Here is a 19,120-nt window from a genome sequence, read left to right on the forward strand (position 1 = left end):
ACCCAGCTAACTTTTGTGCCTATGGTGGGACTAGAACTCGCCGTCTCCTGGTGATTGGCCCAAACTCGCCATCTCCTGGTGATTGGCCCAAAGTCACCCAGCTAACTTTTGTGCCTAAGGCGGGACTAGAACTCGCCGTCTCCTGGTGATTGGCCCAAAGTCACCCAGCTAACTTTTGTGCCTAAGGCGGGACTAGAACTCGCCGTCTCCTGGTGATTGGCCCAAAGTCACCCAGCTAACTTTTGTGCCTATGGCGGGACTAGAACTCGCCAGCTCCTGGTGAGTGGCCCAAAGTCACCCATCTGCCTTTCATGCCTAAGGCGGGACTAGAAGTCACAGACTCCTGGTGATTGGCCCAAAGCGCAGGATACAAATCAATAAATAAATAAACAGCGTCACCCAGTCGGCTTTCATGGCTAAGGTGAGACTAAGGCTCCCTATCTCCTGGTTTCTAGCCCAGCCCCTTAACCCCTATTAGCTCTCAATGATGCCGGAATTGGGAAGGGTGAAGGGATGATCAAAGGGGAACAAACAGCGGTTTAGATGGGGGCTTAAAAAAAGGGGGAGGGCAGAGACCATCCCCAGGATACACATCCATGCTGGGGTGGGGGGGGGGGAGGAGAAGTGCAGGGAACCAGCCCCTTCCTTCAGTGTCCTCCCCCTCCTCGCCCCGAAATTGCTTGTTTCACCAGCAACGAAAAAGTCGCCCTGTCAGATTTTCTGTTTCCCTGCCTCTCAGTCCTTGGCACAAGTCCCCATTTTTTATGTAACCGATATAATCACTTAATACTCACTCGGGAACATGCAGAGAATCGCACAAACACACACACACACGCCCGCCCGCGTACGCACGCACGCCAGCTTGTTATGTCAATAGTCCTAAGAGACGTTGAGAGAAGGCCGGGGCCCTGCCGGCGGTCACCACAGATGGTGAATGTGGCGGAAACCTCGCTCGGGGTCTCTCTTTTTGTCTGTGCTTTCCAGCTGTTCCTCCTCCAGGTGTGACCCCCCCCCAAAAAAAGCCACAAGGTGGAGCTGCAGCTGGAAAGGCCGAAAACACCTTTAGGGTCAGCATCCTGCCCAAAGGCGACATCTGCGCTCGACACACACGTTTCCCCTTCACCCTTTCCTCAACCTGGCATGGACGTTTCAGGAGTGGCTGTTGTCGCCATCTTTTGCCAAGTCACTCAAGTTGACAAACTAGAGAGAGATACTCCTTGAAGAGGAACTCCGGCACGAGTCCCAAAAATTCAGAAGACAAAACCTCTGGTCCAGGTGACCGACCCAGATTGGATCCTGCATCATTCAGCTTCCCATAACTCAGGAACACAGAGAGCCCCGAGCCATTCAGGGCGGCGGTGGTATTGGCGGCCGGTAACCCGGCATTTAATCACGCCTGACCTCACCTGGACACAGTACAATTAGGCCACTGGGCCATGCCCTTGTTGACCCAGGTACCATGGCCATTCCACCTGGCTGTGCTCCCGAGGAGATGAGGGCATTGTGTGCCCGGAGCGTGCCAAGGGTGTGTTGGAAAAAAAAACAAAAACCCAGGTGCGCTTGGAATGGATGGAAAAACAGGAGGTTACGGAGTGCAATGTTACTGGAGGGCGAAACGGGGCCGTGAGGATTTGGATTTTTTTGAGTTTCACAACCGCCGAGGTTACAGAGGCTTCTGCCCAGCTAGGAGCAGGAAGCCAAATGGGGGTGAACCGTCAATTAACACCCCCCCACAACTTTATAAAAATAATCTGCTAACAGATTTAGCAATTTAGCAAACGGTGGTCAATTTGGGTAGGACAAGAGAGGTCGTGCGTTGTGTGAAGGCTGGGTTAAGATACCGTCTGGACCAGGGCTGAAATTAACATACCTTCCCTACCGGTTCGCCAATGTGTGCGCACAGTGCACTCATTTTCTCTGTTCACGTGCGCTGTCGGCTGTGCATGCACAGAGGCTTAAGATTTTGCCAAAAAATGACATCATGATGTCTGCATGGATGGGCGGAGCCTACGCAGCTGCCGCTACCTGTTTGCCCGAGCCGGATAGAACCAACTGAATTTCACCCGTGGTCTGGACTCGATGTTGCTACCTCGAGAAATCCCTTTCTTTGTGCTGATTTTAGTTCGACTCACCTTTCAGTGCTGGTTTGCATCAGTGAGGGCTCATTTCCCACCCCTACAATTTTCCTAGTTCCATGGAAAAGGCAGAGCCCCCCCCACCGCCCCCAACCCAGTTTAAATTGTGGAGGCTCTTACCGGATTCTCCTTGCTCAGGACGTCTGTCTGGTTGTCAGTCCACTCCCACTGCTGAACGGAGGAACGGCTAGTGGGGCGGAAGGAAGGGGTGATGACCTCCGGGGTGGAGCCGTGCAAGCCGGGGCCCGGGGAGCGTCCCCCTTTGCGACTGTAGGACTCCAAGTAGTCCTGGACGTATTCCGAGTGTCTGGTGGGCTGGTAAAATCCTTGGATGCTACAGAGCTCTTGGCGGGGGCGGGCGATGAAGGGGCTACGGGTAGAGGTGGAGGGGTAGGGGTCCGAGGACAGGTGCATGGAGGAAAAGTCCCGCGCCAAGTCGGAATGGCTGCTGGATTTCTTGCGTCCCAGCGGGGTGGAGCCATAGCTGGTCGAAGGGCCGTTTGCAAAGGAGTAAGTGGCCCCTCCACTCAGTCCTCCGGAAGGCCGCACGGGGACCCGGCTGTACCCCGGGCTCAGCCTGGTGCCTGAGTCCGGGCGTTGGAGCAGCCTCCCGCCCCCATCAAAGTTCAAGGAAGAGGAGGCGGTGGCCCCCGATGTCCGTAGGTGGGTAGAAGTCAAGTAGCTGGAAGGAGTGGCGGGCTTGTAGTTGAGCTTCTCTTTGTCTGAGTAGGAGGAGGAGAGTTTTGAAGAGTAGGAGGAATAGGTGGCATAGCTGGTGGAGGCTTTGCTGCAAGGCAAGGTATCCGAGTAGCGGGGGGAGTCCACGTAGCGCTTCAAGGTGGAAGAGAGCTGGGACATCCTGAGGGAGGGGGCGCTGGGGGAGATGCGGGTGGCATTGACTGAAAGAGAACAAAAGCAGGACCCAGTTAGCTGGAAGGATTGGCGCGAAGGGGGTCCCTTGCCTCACTTTAGGATTAGCAGAAAGGAAAGACCCAAGGGACTTCCAACAATGGTTGGCCAATGGATTCTTCACGGCATGCCACCGCCTGAATCCATGAAGTCAACTGGGAAGATCTACTAGTCAACCAGGCATGATCCAAGAAGCCTAGAAGGGTTGATTCTGGTTAGTTCTTGGAAGGAGAAGTGTCTGGTATTGGGGGACCAGGACTGCTGGCTGGACTGGGAGGTCCACCAGAGGTGGGTTTCAGCAGGTTCTGACCAGTTCCGGAGAACCGGTAGCGGAAATTTTGACTAGTTTGGAGAACCAGTAGTAAAAATTCTGACTGGCCCCGCCCACATCTATTCTCTGCCTCCCAAGTCCCAGCTGATTGGGAGGAAATGGGGATTTTTGCAGTAACTTTCCCTTGGATTGGGGAGGGAATGGAGATTTTACAGTATCCTTCCCCTGGATTGGGGAGGGAATGGAGATTTTACAGTATCCTTCCCCTGCCACACCCACCAAGCCACACCCACAGAACCGGTAGTAAAAAAAATTGAAACCCACCACTGAGATCAAACCGCCCCCTCCCCCTTTGCCCAAATTGAGCCAACCCACTACTGTATCATACCCAGAAGATGACAAGAAGATGTGAATCTGTCTACAAAAGTTGCCAGAAGTTGGGCTCAACTTCAAGCAGGACCTGGATTTCAAGTCTTGAGTTGGAAAGATGTGGTCCCAAACGCTTCCAGATGATTGCCAAGAAAACCGCCCAGACGAGACCAGATAATTTTCTTGGAGGACACAATCACATCTAGTAGGAAGTGTTCCTCCAGAATGGTGACTTGACTTCCAAGCCCATTCTACTTTAAGGGTCTCCCATTCGAACCATGGTCGCTATTACAACTAGTGTTATTACTATGACGGCTATCATGATCATCGTTATTATCCAAACGTAAAAACACCAACAACAGAATGGAAAATAAGAGAAATAGCGGTTAAATAGGGAGAAAAAAACTGAGGGACGGAAGGAAGAAGGAAAAATAGCAGAATATGAAAGTTAGGAAGGGACCTTGGAGGTCTTCTAGTCCAACCCCCTGCTCAAGTAGGAGAGACCCTATATCATTCCAAACAAATGGCTGTCCAATCTCTTCTTAAAAACTTCCAGTGTTGGAGCACCAACAATTTCTGGAAGCAAGTCATTCCACTGATTTAATTTAATCATTGATATGATTATTTTTTGCCAGAACAAAATTTTTTATTTTCCATAATAATTCCCACAGTTTGACCAGTGTACAATACAATCACTTATCCAACAATCGATCCTATACTCAAATTATACTCCATCAGGGCTGCTCGACCGCCACTCCCTCCCTTAATCCTTTCTACCCTTCTCATCCTTCTTCGACTTTCCCCACCATCCTTCTCCTCGCTTTCCTACTTCCCCTCCTCTTTCCCACTTCTCACTTCCATCCTTTCTAACCCTCTATCTTCTCCTCCTTCTCCTCCTCCTATCCTTTCTTCTCCCTCCCTTCTTTCTTACCTCCCTACCTCCCTCCCTACTTTCTTCCTTCTTTACTCCTCTTTCCTTATCCTTTCCCTTCGGGAGTGGTTACCGAGCAGTCCCGACTTTACACCATTCCAACTTGTTTAATTCTACCATTATACCTGTACAATGGCAATCAATCAATTTATAATCTTCCCCTTCCCCCGCCCATTCCCCCCCCCCCCGAGACTTCCCAGAACAGAATACAGGGTATTGTAACTAACAAACATAATCTAAAATATAACATAAAACATATTCCATTTCACACCATCATATGATTATTAATTTACAAAAGAGAGAGAGAGAGAAATAGAGAAAGAGAGTGAGTGTGAGAGAGAGAAAGAGAAAGAGAGTGAGAAAGAGAGACAGAGAGAGAGAAAAAGACAGAGACAAATCTAGACTGGATAGGTGCCTTTTGCTTCAGCTTCTCATTTCTGGAACACACGAGACTTTTCAAAAACACATAATAGCCCCATCTCCTGAATCTCTTCCTTGGTATCAAGAAGATACATTTCTTCCTGTTCACATAAAACTATCCTCCTCTCTGTTAGATTGAACCCTTCAGATCTTCCATTCTACGAGGGATCCTTCTCAGCCCACCTGCCCCCACTAAAGTAATCTGTCCCCTCCCCTCCAGATGTGCCGTGATCCCATCATTCTAACCCAGCTTGGTCTCCCAGGATGAGAGTCGTAGTCCCACATCTGACGAGTAAATAACCTTGAGAGAACTTCAACTCTTTTTGTCAGCTTTTGGAAGAATTGGAATTGGAAGCATCAGGAGATGTGAAACTCACTCCTGCCTCCTGCTGGTAGAAGGATGTCATTTTGCAAAGAAACCGGCAACTAAGAATGATGAAATAACTTACCCAGGTGCTTGGTTCACAGAAGTTCCAACTAAAGTGGGCCAAAGCAGCAAAAACATGTTTTAAATGAATCTGCTCATAACCATGTCAAGCCACAGCCACCAGTGGTTTGGCTGGGGTTGACCTTCATGTGCATCAGGTTGTACCTAAGGACCTTAGGATGTTGTCATGCATCAGGTATGTGAAGAGCATGGCGTTTTGCCACTGATGGAATGAAATTTTGTCAAAAGACGCTTGCTCCTGGGGAGGAAAGCTATGGCAAAGTTAGACAGCGAACTAAAAAGCAGAGACATCACCCTGCCAACGTAAGTGCGTATAGTCAAGGCTCTGGTTTTCCCAGTTGCAATGGATGGCTGCGAAAGTTGGACCATAAGGAAGGCTGAGCGCCAAAGGATTGAGGCCTTTGAACCCTGGTGCTGGAGAAGACTCCTGCGAGTCCCTCGGACTGCAAGGCGATCCAACCGGTCAGTCCTAGAGGAGATCAACCCTGACTGCTCTTTAGAAGGCCAGATCCTGAAGAGGAAACTCAAATACTTTGGCCACCCAATGAGAAGGAAGGACTCACTGGAGAAGAGCCTAATGCTGGGAAAGATGGTGGGCAAAAGAAGAATGGAACGGCAGAGAACGAGGTGGCTGGATGGAGTCATTGAAGCATGAGCTTAAATAAACTCCAGAGGATGGTAGAGGACAGGAAGGCCTGGAGGAATGTTGTCCATGGGGAAGCGATGGGTCGGACACAACTTCGCAACTAACAACAACAACAATGACATTTTCTAAATATCCTCAAAGATTCTTGAAGACTGCTATCATGTCATCCCTAGTCCTTCTTTTCATTAATTTTTCATTAGACCAGACATACCCAATTCCCGTAACCGTTCTCCGTCTGTCAGATTCCGGGCTTTCAAAAAGCTGGCTTTTACACCATCCTTTTCCACTGGAGCTCCAGATGTGTGGGGACCACACCTTTTCTCCTCCAGCTTCTCTGCCGTTTTACCTTTCCTTAACCCCAGTGAAAATTGGGAGAGGAAAAACTCCAGCCACCTGAATTCCTACCTGAATTCCGCCGACTCTTTTCAAAGCTCGCGCGATCCAAGCGGGGAAAGGAGATAATTAATTCTTGCACGGAAAATCTGGGAACAGCCTGTTCTCAAGGAGGAGTCCTCTTTCAACACACCTTTGACACCTGGAGAGAAGCTTTCTCCGGCTCACCTGCCCTGGATGCCTCCCGAGTGGCTCACCTTCTTCACGTGACCCTTTGCTGCCGCGTGCTTCTCTCTGTCACTAAGGGCATGCATAAGAGAGGCTGGGCAGGTCTCGTGGGAGCTTGTCACCACAGCAGTGGCACCTGATACCCTGGGGCACACGGGGTCCAGCTTAGGAGCCTCTGGTAGCTATCAAACCCCAAGGTTGTCATGTTCTTCTGCAGACAATAAGCCACGCACAAAGGTTGCCGTCTAGTGGCCTTCGGAAGGCAACACACTCCCTCTTGCAAGCCTGCCTCTGCTCGATCTGAGCTCTTCTGAGAAACTCAGAAGCTGACTGGCTTCTTTGTTTTGCAAACAAGGCTGTAATAAGGGCACAGGACCCCGTTGGTCCTTTTTCACCAGGCCTTTTGGTGAATCTGGACATCCAATGTGCACTTGATGATCTTCCTGCTTCTGATGAGTTGGGTGAAGGTGTCCTCTTGGTGGGTTGGGTGAAGGTGTCCTCTTGGCGGGTTGGGTGAAGGTGTCCTCTTGGCGGGTTGGGTGAAGGTGTCCTCTTGGCGGGTTGGGTGAAGGTGTCCTCTTGGCGGGTTGGGTGAAGGTGTCCTCTTGGCGGGTTGGGTGAAGGTGTCCTCTTGGTGGGTTGGGTGAAGGTGTCCTCTTGGCGGGTTGGGTGAAGTGTCCTCTTGGCGGGTTGGGTGAAGGTGTCCTCTTGGCGGGTTGGGTGAAGGTGTCCTCTTGGCGGGTTGGGTGAAGGTGTCCTCTTGGCGGGTTGGGTGAAGGTGTCCTCTTGGCGGGTTGGGTGAAGGTGTCCTCTTGGCGGGTTGGGTGAAGGTGTCCTCTTGGCGGGTTGGGTGAAGTTGTCCTCTTGGTGGGTTGGGTGAAGGTGTCCTCTTGGTGGGTTGGGTGAAGGTGTCCTCTTGGTGGGTTGGGTGAAGTGTCCTCTTGGTGGGTTGGGTGAAGGTGTCCTCTTGGTGGGTTGGGTGAAGGTGTCCTCTTGGTGGGTTGGGTGAAGGTGTCCTCTTGGTGGGTTGGGTGAAGGTGTCCTCTTGGTGGGTTGGGTGAAGGTGTCCTCTTGAAAGTCTCCCCTCAGGGGACTTTCCACTCTGTCCTATCGGGGCTTTTTCTATTTTCTTGAAATGCAAGCATCCATCCAACCTCCACCCATCCTTTCTATTCCTCCATCCTTCTCTCCTTCCCTCTATCTTCATACAAGAGCTCAAAGCAGCCAACACACAGCCCGATCTCCTCCTACTTTCCCCCACAGAACAATCCTACCAAGTAGGTTGAGCTGAGAGAGTGTGACCTCTCCTGGGTTGGATGAATCCTCCTCACTGCAGCCCAGAGGGCACTTTCCATCCCGCCCTTCACTGGCATTTCTCTAGTTTCTTGAAAGTCAATCCTTCAATGAGACCAGAAAAGCAAAATTCCTGTGCAGGCAAGGTTGACTTGTGTGGGCTCCAGAAGCCCAGCTGGGCAGTTTTCTTGGCAACCAACTAGAAGTAGTAGACCACTTCTTTTCCTTGGGATCCTCTTTTGGCTATCAAGCTTTGGAATGCCCAATAGTATCATTTGCAGATCTTTCTTATTCAGCCAGAGCTGTGGTGTCCTACAAGGTCCCTTGCCTGTCCTACTTCCGACTCTGGTTCAACCAACCAAGGTCTCAACCAACATGATCGTCTTCCTTAGATGTCTGCTACTCAAGTCGTCCGTTACTGATGTTTGCACAACCAAGACTCACTCTCCATGTAGAATAACAAGGTAATTTCAAGACTGGAAGCCCTGGGCCTTGTAGAAACATCACAAAACTTCTCGGGGGAGGGAAACCTCAGGAGAACAACCCTCTGAAATAAGCTTTTGGGATGAAACCCTCTCTCAAAAATTCCATGGGGTGAGATGTAGGGAGGTGCCACTGGGTTCACACACGATGCTAACCCCCAGATGTGCTATGTTGGGCTTTCTGCTGGCACAATGTGTGTGTGAATCCAACGAGTTGGGCCATCTTTTAAAACTAAGCCCAGCTTAGCATCTTAAGTGACTCAAAGTCATGGGAATCCAGGAGAAACTAGGATAAGGTCCTGCCTGCCATGCCATCATTTGTCATCTGCCTGATGCACATGACATAATCCATCCATTCCTTGCAATGGGATCATGAGGTCTGACACAGTGTTATTCCTGTCCTCCTTCCCCTTCCAGATCCCTGGTCCCCTAGACAAGGATGATGGAGTTGGTTGCCCTCCACCAAAAACTCAGAGCATACCTCACCACTGTGGAGGACCAGCCGAGATTGCGGGAGGCAGATAGTTCTGCAAAATTGCGGGGGGAGGGCAGAGATCCCCTCCCTTCTAGCAGAGATCGTGTTACCTAGTTGGATCATGAAACATCTGCAAGACCAATCAAGGAGAATATTTGTAGCTCAAGGTTGAAATGAGAGGTCCTTGGTGCTCTCTGAGCTTGGTGGTTTTCTTGCAGACCTTCCATGACCTAATTAGGTAACATCATCAGTGCTATCAGTGCAGCATTGATGATGTTATCTAGTTTGACAATGAAACATCTGCAAGAAAACCACCAAGCTCAGAGATAATCAAGGATCCTACAGCCTTCCTCCCACCCCCCTTCCTCCTCCTCCTCCTCTCCACAAACCACTCTCCCATCTAGCACTGATGATGTTCCCTTGTTGGGTCCTGAAATGTCTGGAAGGAAACCACCAAGCTCAGAGATCATCAAGGACCCTACAGCTGCCCTCCTCCTCCTCTCCACAAACCACACTCCCTTCTAGCGCTGATGATGTTCCTTAGTTGGGTCCTGAAATGTCTGGAAGGAAACCAGCCTGCTCAGAGAGCACCAAGGAGCCCACAGTTCAACTCTAAGCTTCAAATATTCTCTTCTCTTGGTACAAAAAAGATACTCAATCCAACCGAATCAATCCCCATTTGATCAGAGGTCTCAAGGCCTTGTGAGAAGCTTGAAATGATGGCGCCCGCAATCCAGCACCTTGGAGAAGCTGCTCTTGAGTTTCCAGCCAGAATGCTCGTGTTTCCTCATGAAACATTCATGCCAGGAGCTTGCTATCGCCGCTGCTCCAGAAAAAGGCACTTTTTGTATCCTATGTTCAATTCAGGGCTCCGTAGAAAACTGACGATGGGTCTCAAAGCAGAGGAGGAAGAGGAGATGGTGGGTTGTTGAGAAACTTTGCCTTCCTTCCTTCCTTCCTTCCTTCCTTCCTTCCTTCCTTCCTTCCTTCCTTCCTTCCTCAAGAGCCTTTGCAACTTGAGAAGGTTTCTTACATGGAAGAATTTGCATGTAAAATGCCACGGTAACTACTTTTCGTTCTGGGCCTTCCTGGCTTCTCCATGAACTGGGGAAGCGCCTGACGCCGAATCTTTTCAAAGCATGTGAGATTGTCGGTCTCTTGATTTCCACAACAGCCGTTTGCATGTTCTCGGCTAAGGAAGAGTAGCTGCGCGTCACTCAGCTTAGAGTCAGTAGTCTTAGTTGTAAAATGGGGATGGGTGTTAAGTGTAAGTAGATACAGTACGTGTATATATATATCAGTAGTGCCCATCTCGGTTGTATGACTCTGGGTGGCTCACAAACAATAGGAGGACAATATAAAAGCACTAAAACAATAGAAAACAAACAATTTCTGAACAATAAAAAAACATACCACAAAATCCATAGCCTGGTTAACCTAACATTCATCAATAACGATCAATACAACCACTGACAGGCTCTACCACACCATAGGTGCCTACATTTGACAGCAAAACCACAATTGTTTGTTTGTATGTGCATGTGTGTGTGTGTTTGTGAAGATGGAGTGGGGAAGGGAAGCAAAGCAAAGGGACAGGGAGGGAAGGTAGGTAGGTAGGTAGGAAGGAAGGAAGGAAAAGATAAAGAAAGGGGGAGGGGGAAGGAAAGAAGGAAGGGAGAGGTAGGAAGAGGAAAGGAAAGAAGGAAGGAAGGAAAAGATAGAGAAGGAAGGGAGAGAGGGGCAAGGAAGGAAGGAAGGAAGGAAGGAAGGAAGGAAGGAAGGAAGGAAAGATAGAGAAGGAAGGGAGAGGGAGGGGGGAAGGAAGGAAGGAAAAGATAGAGAAGGAAGGGAGAGAGGGGCAAGGAAGGAAGGAAGGAAGGAAGGGAGGGAGGAAGGAAAAGATAGAGGAAGGGAGAGAGGGAGGGAGGGGGAAGGAAGGAAAGAAAAGATAGAGAAGGAAGGAGAGAGGGGCAAGGAAGGAAGGAAGGAAGGAGGGAGGAGGAGGAAGGAAAGATAGAGGAAGGGAGAGAGGGAGGAGGAAGGAAGGAAAGAAAAGATAGAGGAAGGGAGAGAGGGGCAAGGAAGGAAGGAAGGAAAGATAGAGGAAGGAGAGAGGGAGGGGAAGGAAAGAAGGAAGGGAGTGAGGGAGGGAGGGAGGGAGGGGGAAGAAAGAAGGAAGGTAAAGATAGAGAAGAAAGGGAGTAAGGGATGGAGAAAAGAAAGAGGAAAGGAGAGGAAAGGAAAGGAGAGGAGAGGAGAGGAGAAAAAAAAACCAGGCACATTAAACTTAGAGGAAAGCAAAGAAGGAAGAGAAGAAAAGTGGCGGACACAATCATAGGCATGAAATAAGAGATACGAGCGGAATTCAGATCTTCCCAAAACAGGCGATCAGTTTTAGACTAACCCAGCTAGAAGCCACCCTCCTGGACACGCGAGCAGATCCTCAGATCACCTTACAGTTCCTCCAACGAGTCTTGGATCAACCCAAGTGATATCCATCCAAACGCTCTTGGAACTCCTTTGGGTCGGATTCCCAGCCCCTTCCAAACATGTTAAATGACCCGAAAGTCTCCAAACACAGCAAGCAGGCGGAAAAGGTCCTCCCCTCCCCTCCGGGCCCTGCAACCAAGCCCCTTCTCTCTCTTCCAAGCCCTCTTCCAAGGTGGCACAGAGCCCGGTGCTCTTGCCGGGTGGAACAGACCGAGTTCAGCCAAGTGCAGCTAACCAGAAACCTTCCGCAGCGCCCGGGCAGCCAAGGGACGCTCCTGAGACAAGCCACAGTCCTGCAGAGCTTATCTGATCCCCCTCCAGCCACCCAGTCAGGGGCTGTTTCCCCCAGTTTCTGCACCCCGAGAGAAAGTCTCCGAGAGAAACTCTCCACCAGCCCTACCGGGAGGGAAGTGCCAACTGGCCCAAAGGGACGTAGCCAGCCCCGGAGAAGTTCAGCCTCTTTGGCTTGGCAGTCGCTTGGCTCCTCTCCTCTCCTCTCCTTCAGCTTGGTTTCCTGAGGCTCACATGGCAGAGTTTTGCCGGTTGCTGAGGAAACCGCCCTTTCAGAGTGACCGGCCGAAAGTTATGGGTTGGCTGGGTGCCTTGGCCGGGCTCCAGCTGGCCCTCGGCAGACGGCGTTGGAGAAACAAGCAAAGGGCCGCAGGAAGGAGGCGGCAGCTGATGGGTGAGATGAGGTGGCTCGCAAACAGAGCCTCCTTTCCAGGTGGGATGGTACGGGTGGGTGGGGGGTGGGTGTCTGTCGGAGATAACCCAAAGGTGCTTTTTTCAAGAGGCAACTGGACTTTTCTTGTTCTTCTTTGAAGATGTTTTCCTTCTCATCCAAGAAGCTTCCTCAGTTCTGATTGGATGGTGGGGAATTGGGAGGCTTTAAGGTAAAGGTAAAGGTTCCCTTCGCACATACATGCTAGTTGTTGCCGACTCTAGGGGGCGGTGCTCATCTCCGTTTCAAAGCCGAAGAGCCAGCGCTGTCCGAAGACGTCTCCGTGGTCATGTGGCCGGCATGACTAGACACCAAAGGCGCACGGAACGCTGTTACCTTCCCACCAAAGATGGTCCCTATTTTTTCTACTTGCATTTTTATGTGCTTTCGAAACTGCTAGGTTGGCAGAAGCTGGGACAAGTAACGGGAGCTCACCCCGTTACACGGCAGCACCAGGGATTCGAACCACTGAGCTGCCGACCTTTCAATCTACAAGCTCAATGTCCTAGCCCCTGAGCCATCGTGTTCCTTATGGGAGTCTTTAAAAGATGCAAATGGCCAGCTGTCTGCAAGGAGTATAAATCCTTCCCTTCCCCACCATCCAGTCGGAGCTGAAGAAGCTTCTTGGATGAGAAGCGAAACGTCTTCAAAGAAAAATCAGAAAGTCCAAGTTGCTTCTTGAAAAAAGTACCTTTGGGACAACCAGGATCTGGATGACTGAGAATCTCCATAGTCCTTCCTTCCTTCCTTCCTTCCTTCCTTCCTTCCTTCCTTCCTTCCTTCCTTCCTTCCTTCCTTCCTTCCTTCTTCTCTTTCTCACTACCTTCATTCCTTCCCCGCCATCCATCAGAGCTGAAGAAGCTTCTTGGATGAGAAGTGAAACATCTTCAAAGAAAACACAAGGAAGTCCAGTTGCCTCTTGAAAAAAGCACCTTTGGGACAACCAGGACCTGGAGGACGGAGAATCCTCATAAACATTTATCTGTCAGGGAGAAGGAAGGATCCATCGAAAGAACTTTCTGAACCCCAAAAATGGGAGCTGTCCTGCCCGTCTATGACAATATTGGACAGGAGAGAGGCGGAATCCTAGGGAGGCCATTCCTCTGTGTGCGTCATGATGCCATCATGCAAATGGCGCCAAGATGTCATGGGGCATGGGAGATCATTATCCCTCAATCTCCAGGGATGCCTCTGAAGAGAGGGATCGCTAGAGATAATCCTGGACTTACAAGGGTTCATTTAATGACCGCTCTGGTGTCAAAAGAACTCAATTGTTCATCCAGTCCAACCTTACAACCTACAGAAGATGGGGTCCCAACTCCTGCTTGGTTGGCTGATGGGATTTGGTCCAGTGGTGAAATCCTCCACAGATTGCCATCGGTTTGTTGCCTGCGCATGCATGCTGTGTGCCAGACACGTGCTGTGTGTGTGTGCCTGCGCAGTGCGTGCGCTTTGTGTGGAAAAAGAAGCCTTTTCTAAGGTAAATAGAACAGCAAGGGGAGGGAAACAGTTCTGCCACGCGATTTAGATTTGTTAGAAAGCAGGAGTGAATATAAATGGTGCGGAACAGCTGATTGTCGGAAATACTCAGTAGTTTTTTTAAACTACCGGTTTAAAACCAATAGCTTTTATCACTACAGGTTTGCCCAAACCAGTGTGAACCGGTAGCATTTCACCCCTGATTTGGTCCAACTGGAAAGGTCCGGATGGAAGAAAGTTACATCAGATCATCACAAGGGCTTCATGAGAATATTCTCCATCCATTCTGCTCATTCCCAGTGACCAATTTCTCTGTTTCTTGCACCCCTGTCCTGCCCGCTTTGGGGAACTAAGTTGCATTGACCAGGTTTCAAGTGGCATTATGGTCTGCATGACCAAATTTGATGCCGTAGAACATTACTGGTAGCCCGCTTCGGACTTAGGAAAGGCATCGTAAAATACGAGTCATTCAATTTGTTACTTATTTTATAGTTATTTGTAGTTATAATTATTACTTGTAGAATTAGTTGGTCTTAATTACATCATTAGTTGTACTTGTTGGAAAAGCTACCAGACTCTTGATTTTTTTTTTTAGCAAAGATGGATTAACATGGCTACAGCGACAACCTCTGGTGGCTCAACAAGCTAAGCAGTCTGTTATTAACACAGCTGCTTGCAATTACTGCAAGTTCAAGTCCCACCAGGCCCAAGGTTGACTCAGCCTTCCATCCTTTATAAGGTAGGTAAAATGAGGACCCAGATTGTGGGGGGCAATAAAAGTTGACTTTGTATATAATATACAAATGGATGAAGATTATTGCTTAACACAATGTAAGCTGCCCTGAGTCTTCAGAGATATAAATTTGGGATATAAATTCAAATTAAAAAAAAACAAAAAACCAATCTGAATATGCCTTCCATATTCAAGAGTTGAGTGTTGGGTGTACCATCAAAAGTCGTTATATATAAAACCCTGTGGACGAAAGACACTCAAAGGTGGCCAGACCAAAGCAATCATATTACGGTTTAGCATAATACAACAAGCCAACCAGGGTTGGATACCACAGCCAATATAGGATGGATGCACAAACCAGAATGCTTCCAGGCCCTGTGCAATTGTGAGAAGATGAACTTGCTTGTTCCTCCCAACCTGTTCTGACAACTTGAGAACATCTTCCTCCAGAATGCAACCGGCCCTCAAAGGAACAAACCACGTCTTAGCCCTGTGCTCTCCAAAACCTGCGTAAATTACCCCAAATTCAGTAAAAATGGTTTTTTTCCCTTTGGGTAACGACACGCGAACTTGTTACTCCTCACAACAGGGGCATGTCAACGGACTTACAAGATCACGACCTGTTCTAAAATAGACTCGAAAATCTGCCAAATTATCCCTACAAAGACGAAAATCGATGAAATTACCACACATTACAATTTGTTGAAATGACCCCGAGCATGCTGTTTTTTATCATTCAGGTATTCCTCGAGTTACGGCCCTTCGTTCAGCGACCATCCGAAGCTACGACGGTGTTGAAGGAAGGGACTTAACAACCACTCCTCAAAGACTTTGGGATAAGCAAGAGGTTTCGACAACAAAGGGGAAAAAATTAAGCATTTTTTTCCCTCCCCTTCCCCCCCTCCCCTTCTGCCTTGAGGTAAACCAAAGAGGTGGATTTTGGCCCTTCGGCGGTCTCAAAATGGCCTGACTTACCGCTGGAGGACATGGCTTCTTCGCTGGCTCGGGAAGGAGCTTCTTCAGGGTTGGAATTTGCTTGTAACCTATCCTTAGCCAAGCCGCTCAAATACATGTTGCACGCACAATTAGCACAGCAGGATATAATTAAGTGGGATGGAATTCGGCATGAGTAAACCAAGCTGCCACCTCAGAAGGGTCACGCCAACAGGTCATCTGTTAAGCAATGCTCACCAAATGCTTGTAAATATATGCAGGAGCCGATCCCTGTTTTTGTAACGCCACTGTGCGCGAATGCATTAGCACAAAATGTGGTACGGTGGTTGCTACAGGCAGGCAGACAGACAGATAGAGAGGGGGTTGGGTCTGCCCGTAGAGTTCACTCATCCCCTCTCTTTCACCAAGACCATCGATCCTTAATTGACCACACGACAAGTCACATACGCCATAAGACGCCCCAAACGAGTCTAGCTTTGCCTCCTTAGAAGAGGCTGGGGAATTCTGGGAGCTGGAGTCCACGGGCTACCAAGTTACGTAGGTTGAGAAAGGCTGTGGCTTTAGAGGGTTGCGGTCCCTAGCTTTACACAGGACTTTACAAAGGGTGTTGCGCAAAGGCAGGCCCTTCAAACTAGAGCCTGGAGGAAACCGAAGGAAGCAGAACAAGACCAAGGAAGAGTTGTAAGATAGAAGGACAAGATGCGTCTTGCACAAGAAGACCCCATTTTTACTTCATGGAGTAGTGGCGGAGAAGCGGTCAGGGTTCTCTCCTCTATCCCTTTCCTGCCCTCTAGTTCAGATTGTTGCAAAAGCTGTTAAAGGACCCATCTCTTGAACCTTTATAGATTAACAGAGTTGGAAGAGACCTTGTAGGTCATCTAGTCCAACCCCCTTCCCCGCCCAAGCAGGAGACCCTACACCATTCCTGACAAATGGTAGTTCGGTCTCATCTTGAAAACCTCCAGGGATGAAGCTCCCACAACTTCCGAAGGCAACTTCGGTTCTCCTACTCCCCTTTGGATGAACAGATACCGATTTTCCGCTGCTAACCGTACTTCGCACAACCAAACAGATCCACGATGGTAAGTAGGCTTGGCCAGCTTCATCTCTGGCATGGCCAGGCCGACCGACCTCTCAAGGCCCAGCCCCAAGGAAGCCCATACAACCTGCCATTCTCCCCCACCCACCCCTTGCCCGCCTCCCAACCCTCATACGATGCTCATGCTCACCGTTTGTGTCTGCCACTTCTACGAGAGCTTTGTTCCTTGTGATGTTAGAAGCAAAGTGGCATCATTTCACAATGAGTGCCTGGGGCTGTGGGGGAGAGAGAGAGAGAGAGGAGAGAGAGAGAGAGAGAGAGAGAGAGACGGGTGAATCACTCACTCACGCACACACATAAACATGGGGCACACCCGTGGGAACTCAGGTGCAGGTAGGCAGGCAGGGAAGGGAGGAGGGAGGAAGGGACGGACCTCGGCGAAGGAAGAGCACATCGCGGCATGGGGAGACAGCCTGGGGCATGGGAAGAAGACCGCCGCCTCAGCTGCAGAATCTGGTATGTCCTCTTTCTCTCAGGCCTGGCGTGCATCAGAGGCCTTTCTGGAGCATGCATGCGCCGCCTTCAAAGGGCTCCAGAGAGGTTGCGGTTTGCAAAGACGCAGCTGACTCCTTGCAGGACCAAGGTGGGGCCGGCGAAGCGACCCAGAAAGGAAGGACGCGGCTCAGCAAGGGTGCCGGAAAAGGAAGGGCCCGGGAGGGGACTCCAACCACACAAGAGGGACCTCAAATCGTGTGGCATCCCTCCCAGGTTCGGCGCAGCGGTTAAAGGTCCTAGACTAGGCGCCGTTTCTCTACGTGCCAAAGCCAACTGGGTGACTTGGGGCCAGCTCTTCTGTCTCAACCCTAGATGGAGAAGTGGGAAAAACTTCCCTGGAAGGATGGAAAGCCACTTCTGAAGATGTCGCCCAATTCATGGGGCCACCAGGAACCCAGCTCAACAACACAACACAACACAACTGCCCTTCCCCAAACACAATTCGCCCCTCCCCCCGGTTCTTCCACTTAGCTTCTAGTGGAAAACCCAGCTTGTAGCAAATGATGGGCTCCTTTAACGACCGTTGCATTTGCTTAAGGACCACACCGTTTGCTTAACAAGCGCCACATTCACTTGCCGCAAAAAAAAAAAAAAGGTCATAAAATTGGGCGCAGTTACACGATGTCCCACTTACCGACCGCCACAAGTTACGACGGGAACCGAACCCGCAATTGCAGGCTCAGTGATGGTTATAAGTTGAGGGCTATCTGCAATGCTGCCCCGATTTCCTGCAAAGCAAGGCACGCTCATCGCACAGTTCGAGGAGCTCAGGGTCACCTCGAGCCACGAAATGACGGGAAATAAATGAACGACAACAATGTAGGAAGTTAGCATCCACCCCTCTCCTAGGAAAATTAGATATTTTAAAGGTAAAGGTAAAGGTTCCCCTCGCACATACATGCTAGTCGTTCCCGACTCTAGGGGGCGGTGCTCATCTCCGTTTCAAAGCCGAAGAGCCAGCGCTGTCCAAAGACGTCTCCGTGGTCATGTGGCCGGCATGACTCAACGCCAAAGGCGCACGGAACGCTGTTCCCTTCCCACCAAAGGTGGTCCCTATTTTTTCTACTTGCATTTTTACGTGCTTTCGAAACTGCTAGGTTGGCAGAAGCTGGGACAAGTAACGGGGGCTCACCCTGTTAAGTGGCCCTAGGGATTCGAATCGCTGAACTGCCGGCCTTTCGATCGACGAGTCAACGTCCTAGCCACTGAGCCACCCTTCAAGATATTTTAGGATATATTAAAAGGGCAGAATATTTCCCCTAAAAGGGAGGCAGAAACTCAAACCCCCCTCATTTGTCAATGGGTCATTAAGGCCTGGGCCAGTCTTATTCTACATAACAAAGATCTACCTCCTGCAGACAGCGCCATAATAGGAATTACCCAAAGCCAATTCATTACATCATCACCCAGTAAGGCTCAACCAAGCCTGGGACACATACAACCTACAAAGTTACCCCTGCATGGCCCCATGGGAGTCTGACAACCAGAATACAAGTTCAAATTCAAAAGCCCAGGGAGGGCATAAAACCCAGGCACTTTCAGCTTCTCTTCCCTTTTTTTTTGCCCAGAATTTTGCCTCAAACCATGGGATCCTGTCCACCATTAAACCATCATTCCAATATCTTTTCCCCCACTTGGAACTGAACCCAGATGGACATTTCTTCCGACAACAACAATAACATTAATGGAGGAAGTCACAACAGAAAACCCCCAAATGGGACTTTGCAGCTGCCCTTGTCGCTAGTTGTTCTACCAAGGGGTCCAAGAACCCAAAGCCAGAGACCAGGCAAAGCCCCTGAACCAGGGGTGAAATGTTCCCGGTTCGGACCGGATCTCTTGATCCGGTAGCGATCTTGGCTGCTGGTTCAGAGAACTGGTAGCAATTGCGGTGCGAGGCTCCATCTACCTGCCCGGCTGTCGTTACTTCCTGGTTTTAACCAGGAAGTAATGTTTCTTGTACCCTCTGTGCATGTGCAGAAAGATTTTGCGCACGCGCCGAGGTTATGGGCAGCCTGTGATGTGCACATGCATGAGAGCACTTCTGAACCGGTAAGGAAGGTATGTAGATTTCACCCCTGTCCTGAACTTTGCTTCCCATCTCAGACGCATGCAATAAACGAGCGAGAAAAGTTTCTAGTCCTCTACAGCTGGTGATCCTGGCTTTGGTTTCCTGCTGCAACCCGGTGCATTCGGTCCACCGTGCTGAAGT

At 49.9% G+C, this 19,120-nt stretch overlaps 1 protein-coding gene across 5 annotated transcripts in view; it reads right to left on the reverse strand.

The window, feature by feature from the left end:
- Positions 1–19,120, reverse strand: part of USP2 (ubiquitin specific peptidase 2) — a 74,225-nt gene that overhangs the window by 44,258 nt on the left and 10,847 nt on the right. The window contains exons 2-3 of one of the 5 annotated variants that reach the window (XM_058194971.1): positions 16,547–16,631; positions 2,256–3,034 (exon numbers count right to left, since the gene is read on the reverse strand). In XM_058194971.1, coding sequence (XP_058050954.1) covers positions 2,256–2,993 — 738 coding nt within the window. In that variant the 5' untranslated portion in view covers positions 2,994–3,034; positions 16,547–16,631. Of the gene's footprint in view, positions 1–2,255; positions 3,035–3,703; positions 4,523–11,830; positions 11,906–15,338; positions 15,824–16,546; positions 16,632–19,120 lie in introns of those variants that run through there. The other 4 variants (XM_058194970.1, XM_058194974.1, XM_058194972.1 and 1 more) reach the window with 4 other exon arrangements.

Source organism: Ahaetulla prasina, chromosome 9 (assembly GCF_028640845.1).
Source record: "Ahaetulla prasina isolate Xishuangbanna chromosome 9, ASM2864084v1, whole genome shotgun sequence".
NCBI classification, from domain to species: Eukaryota; Metazoa; Chordata; class Lepidosauria; order Squamata; family Colubridae; genus Ahaetulla; species Ahaetulla prasina.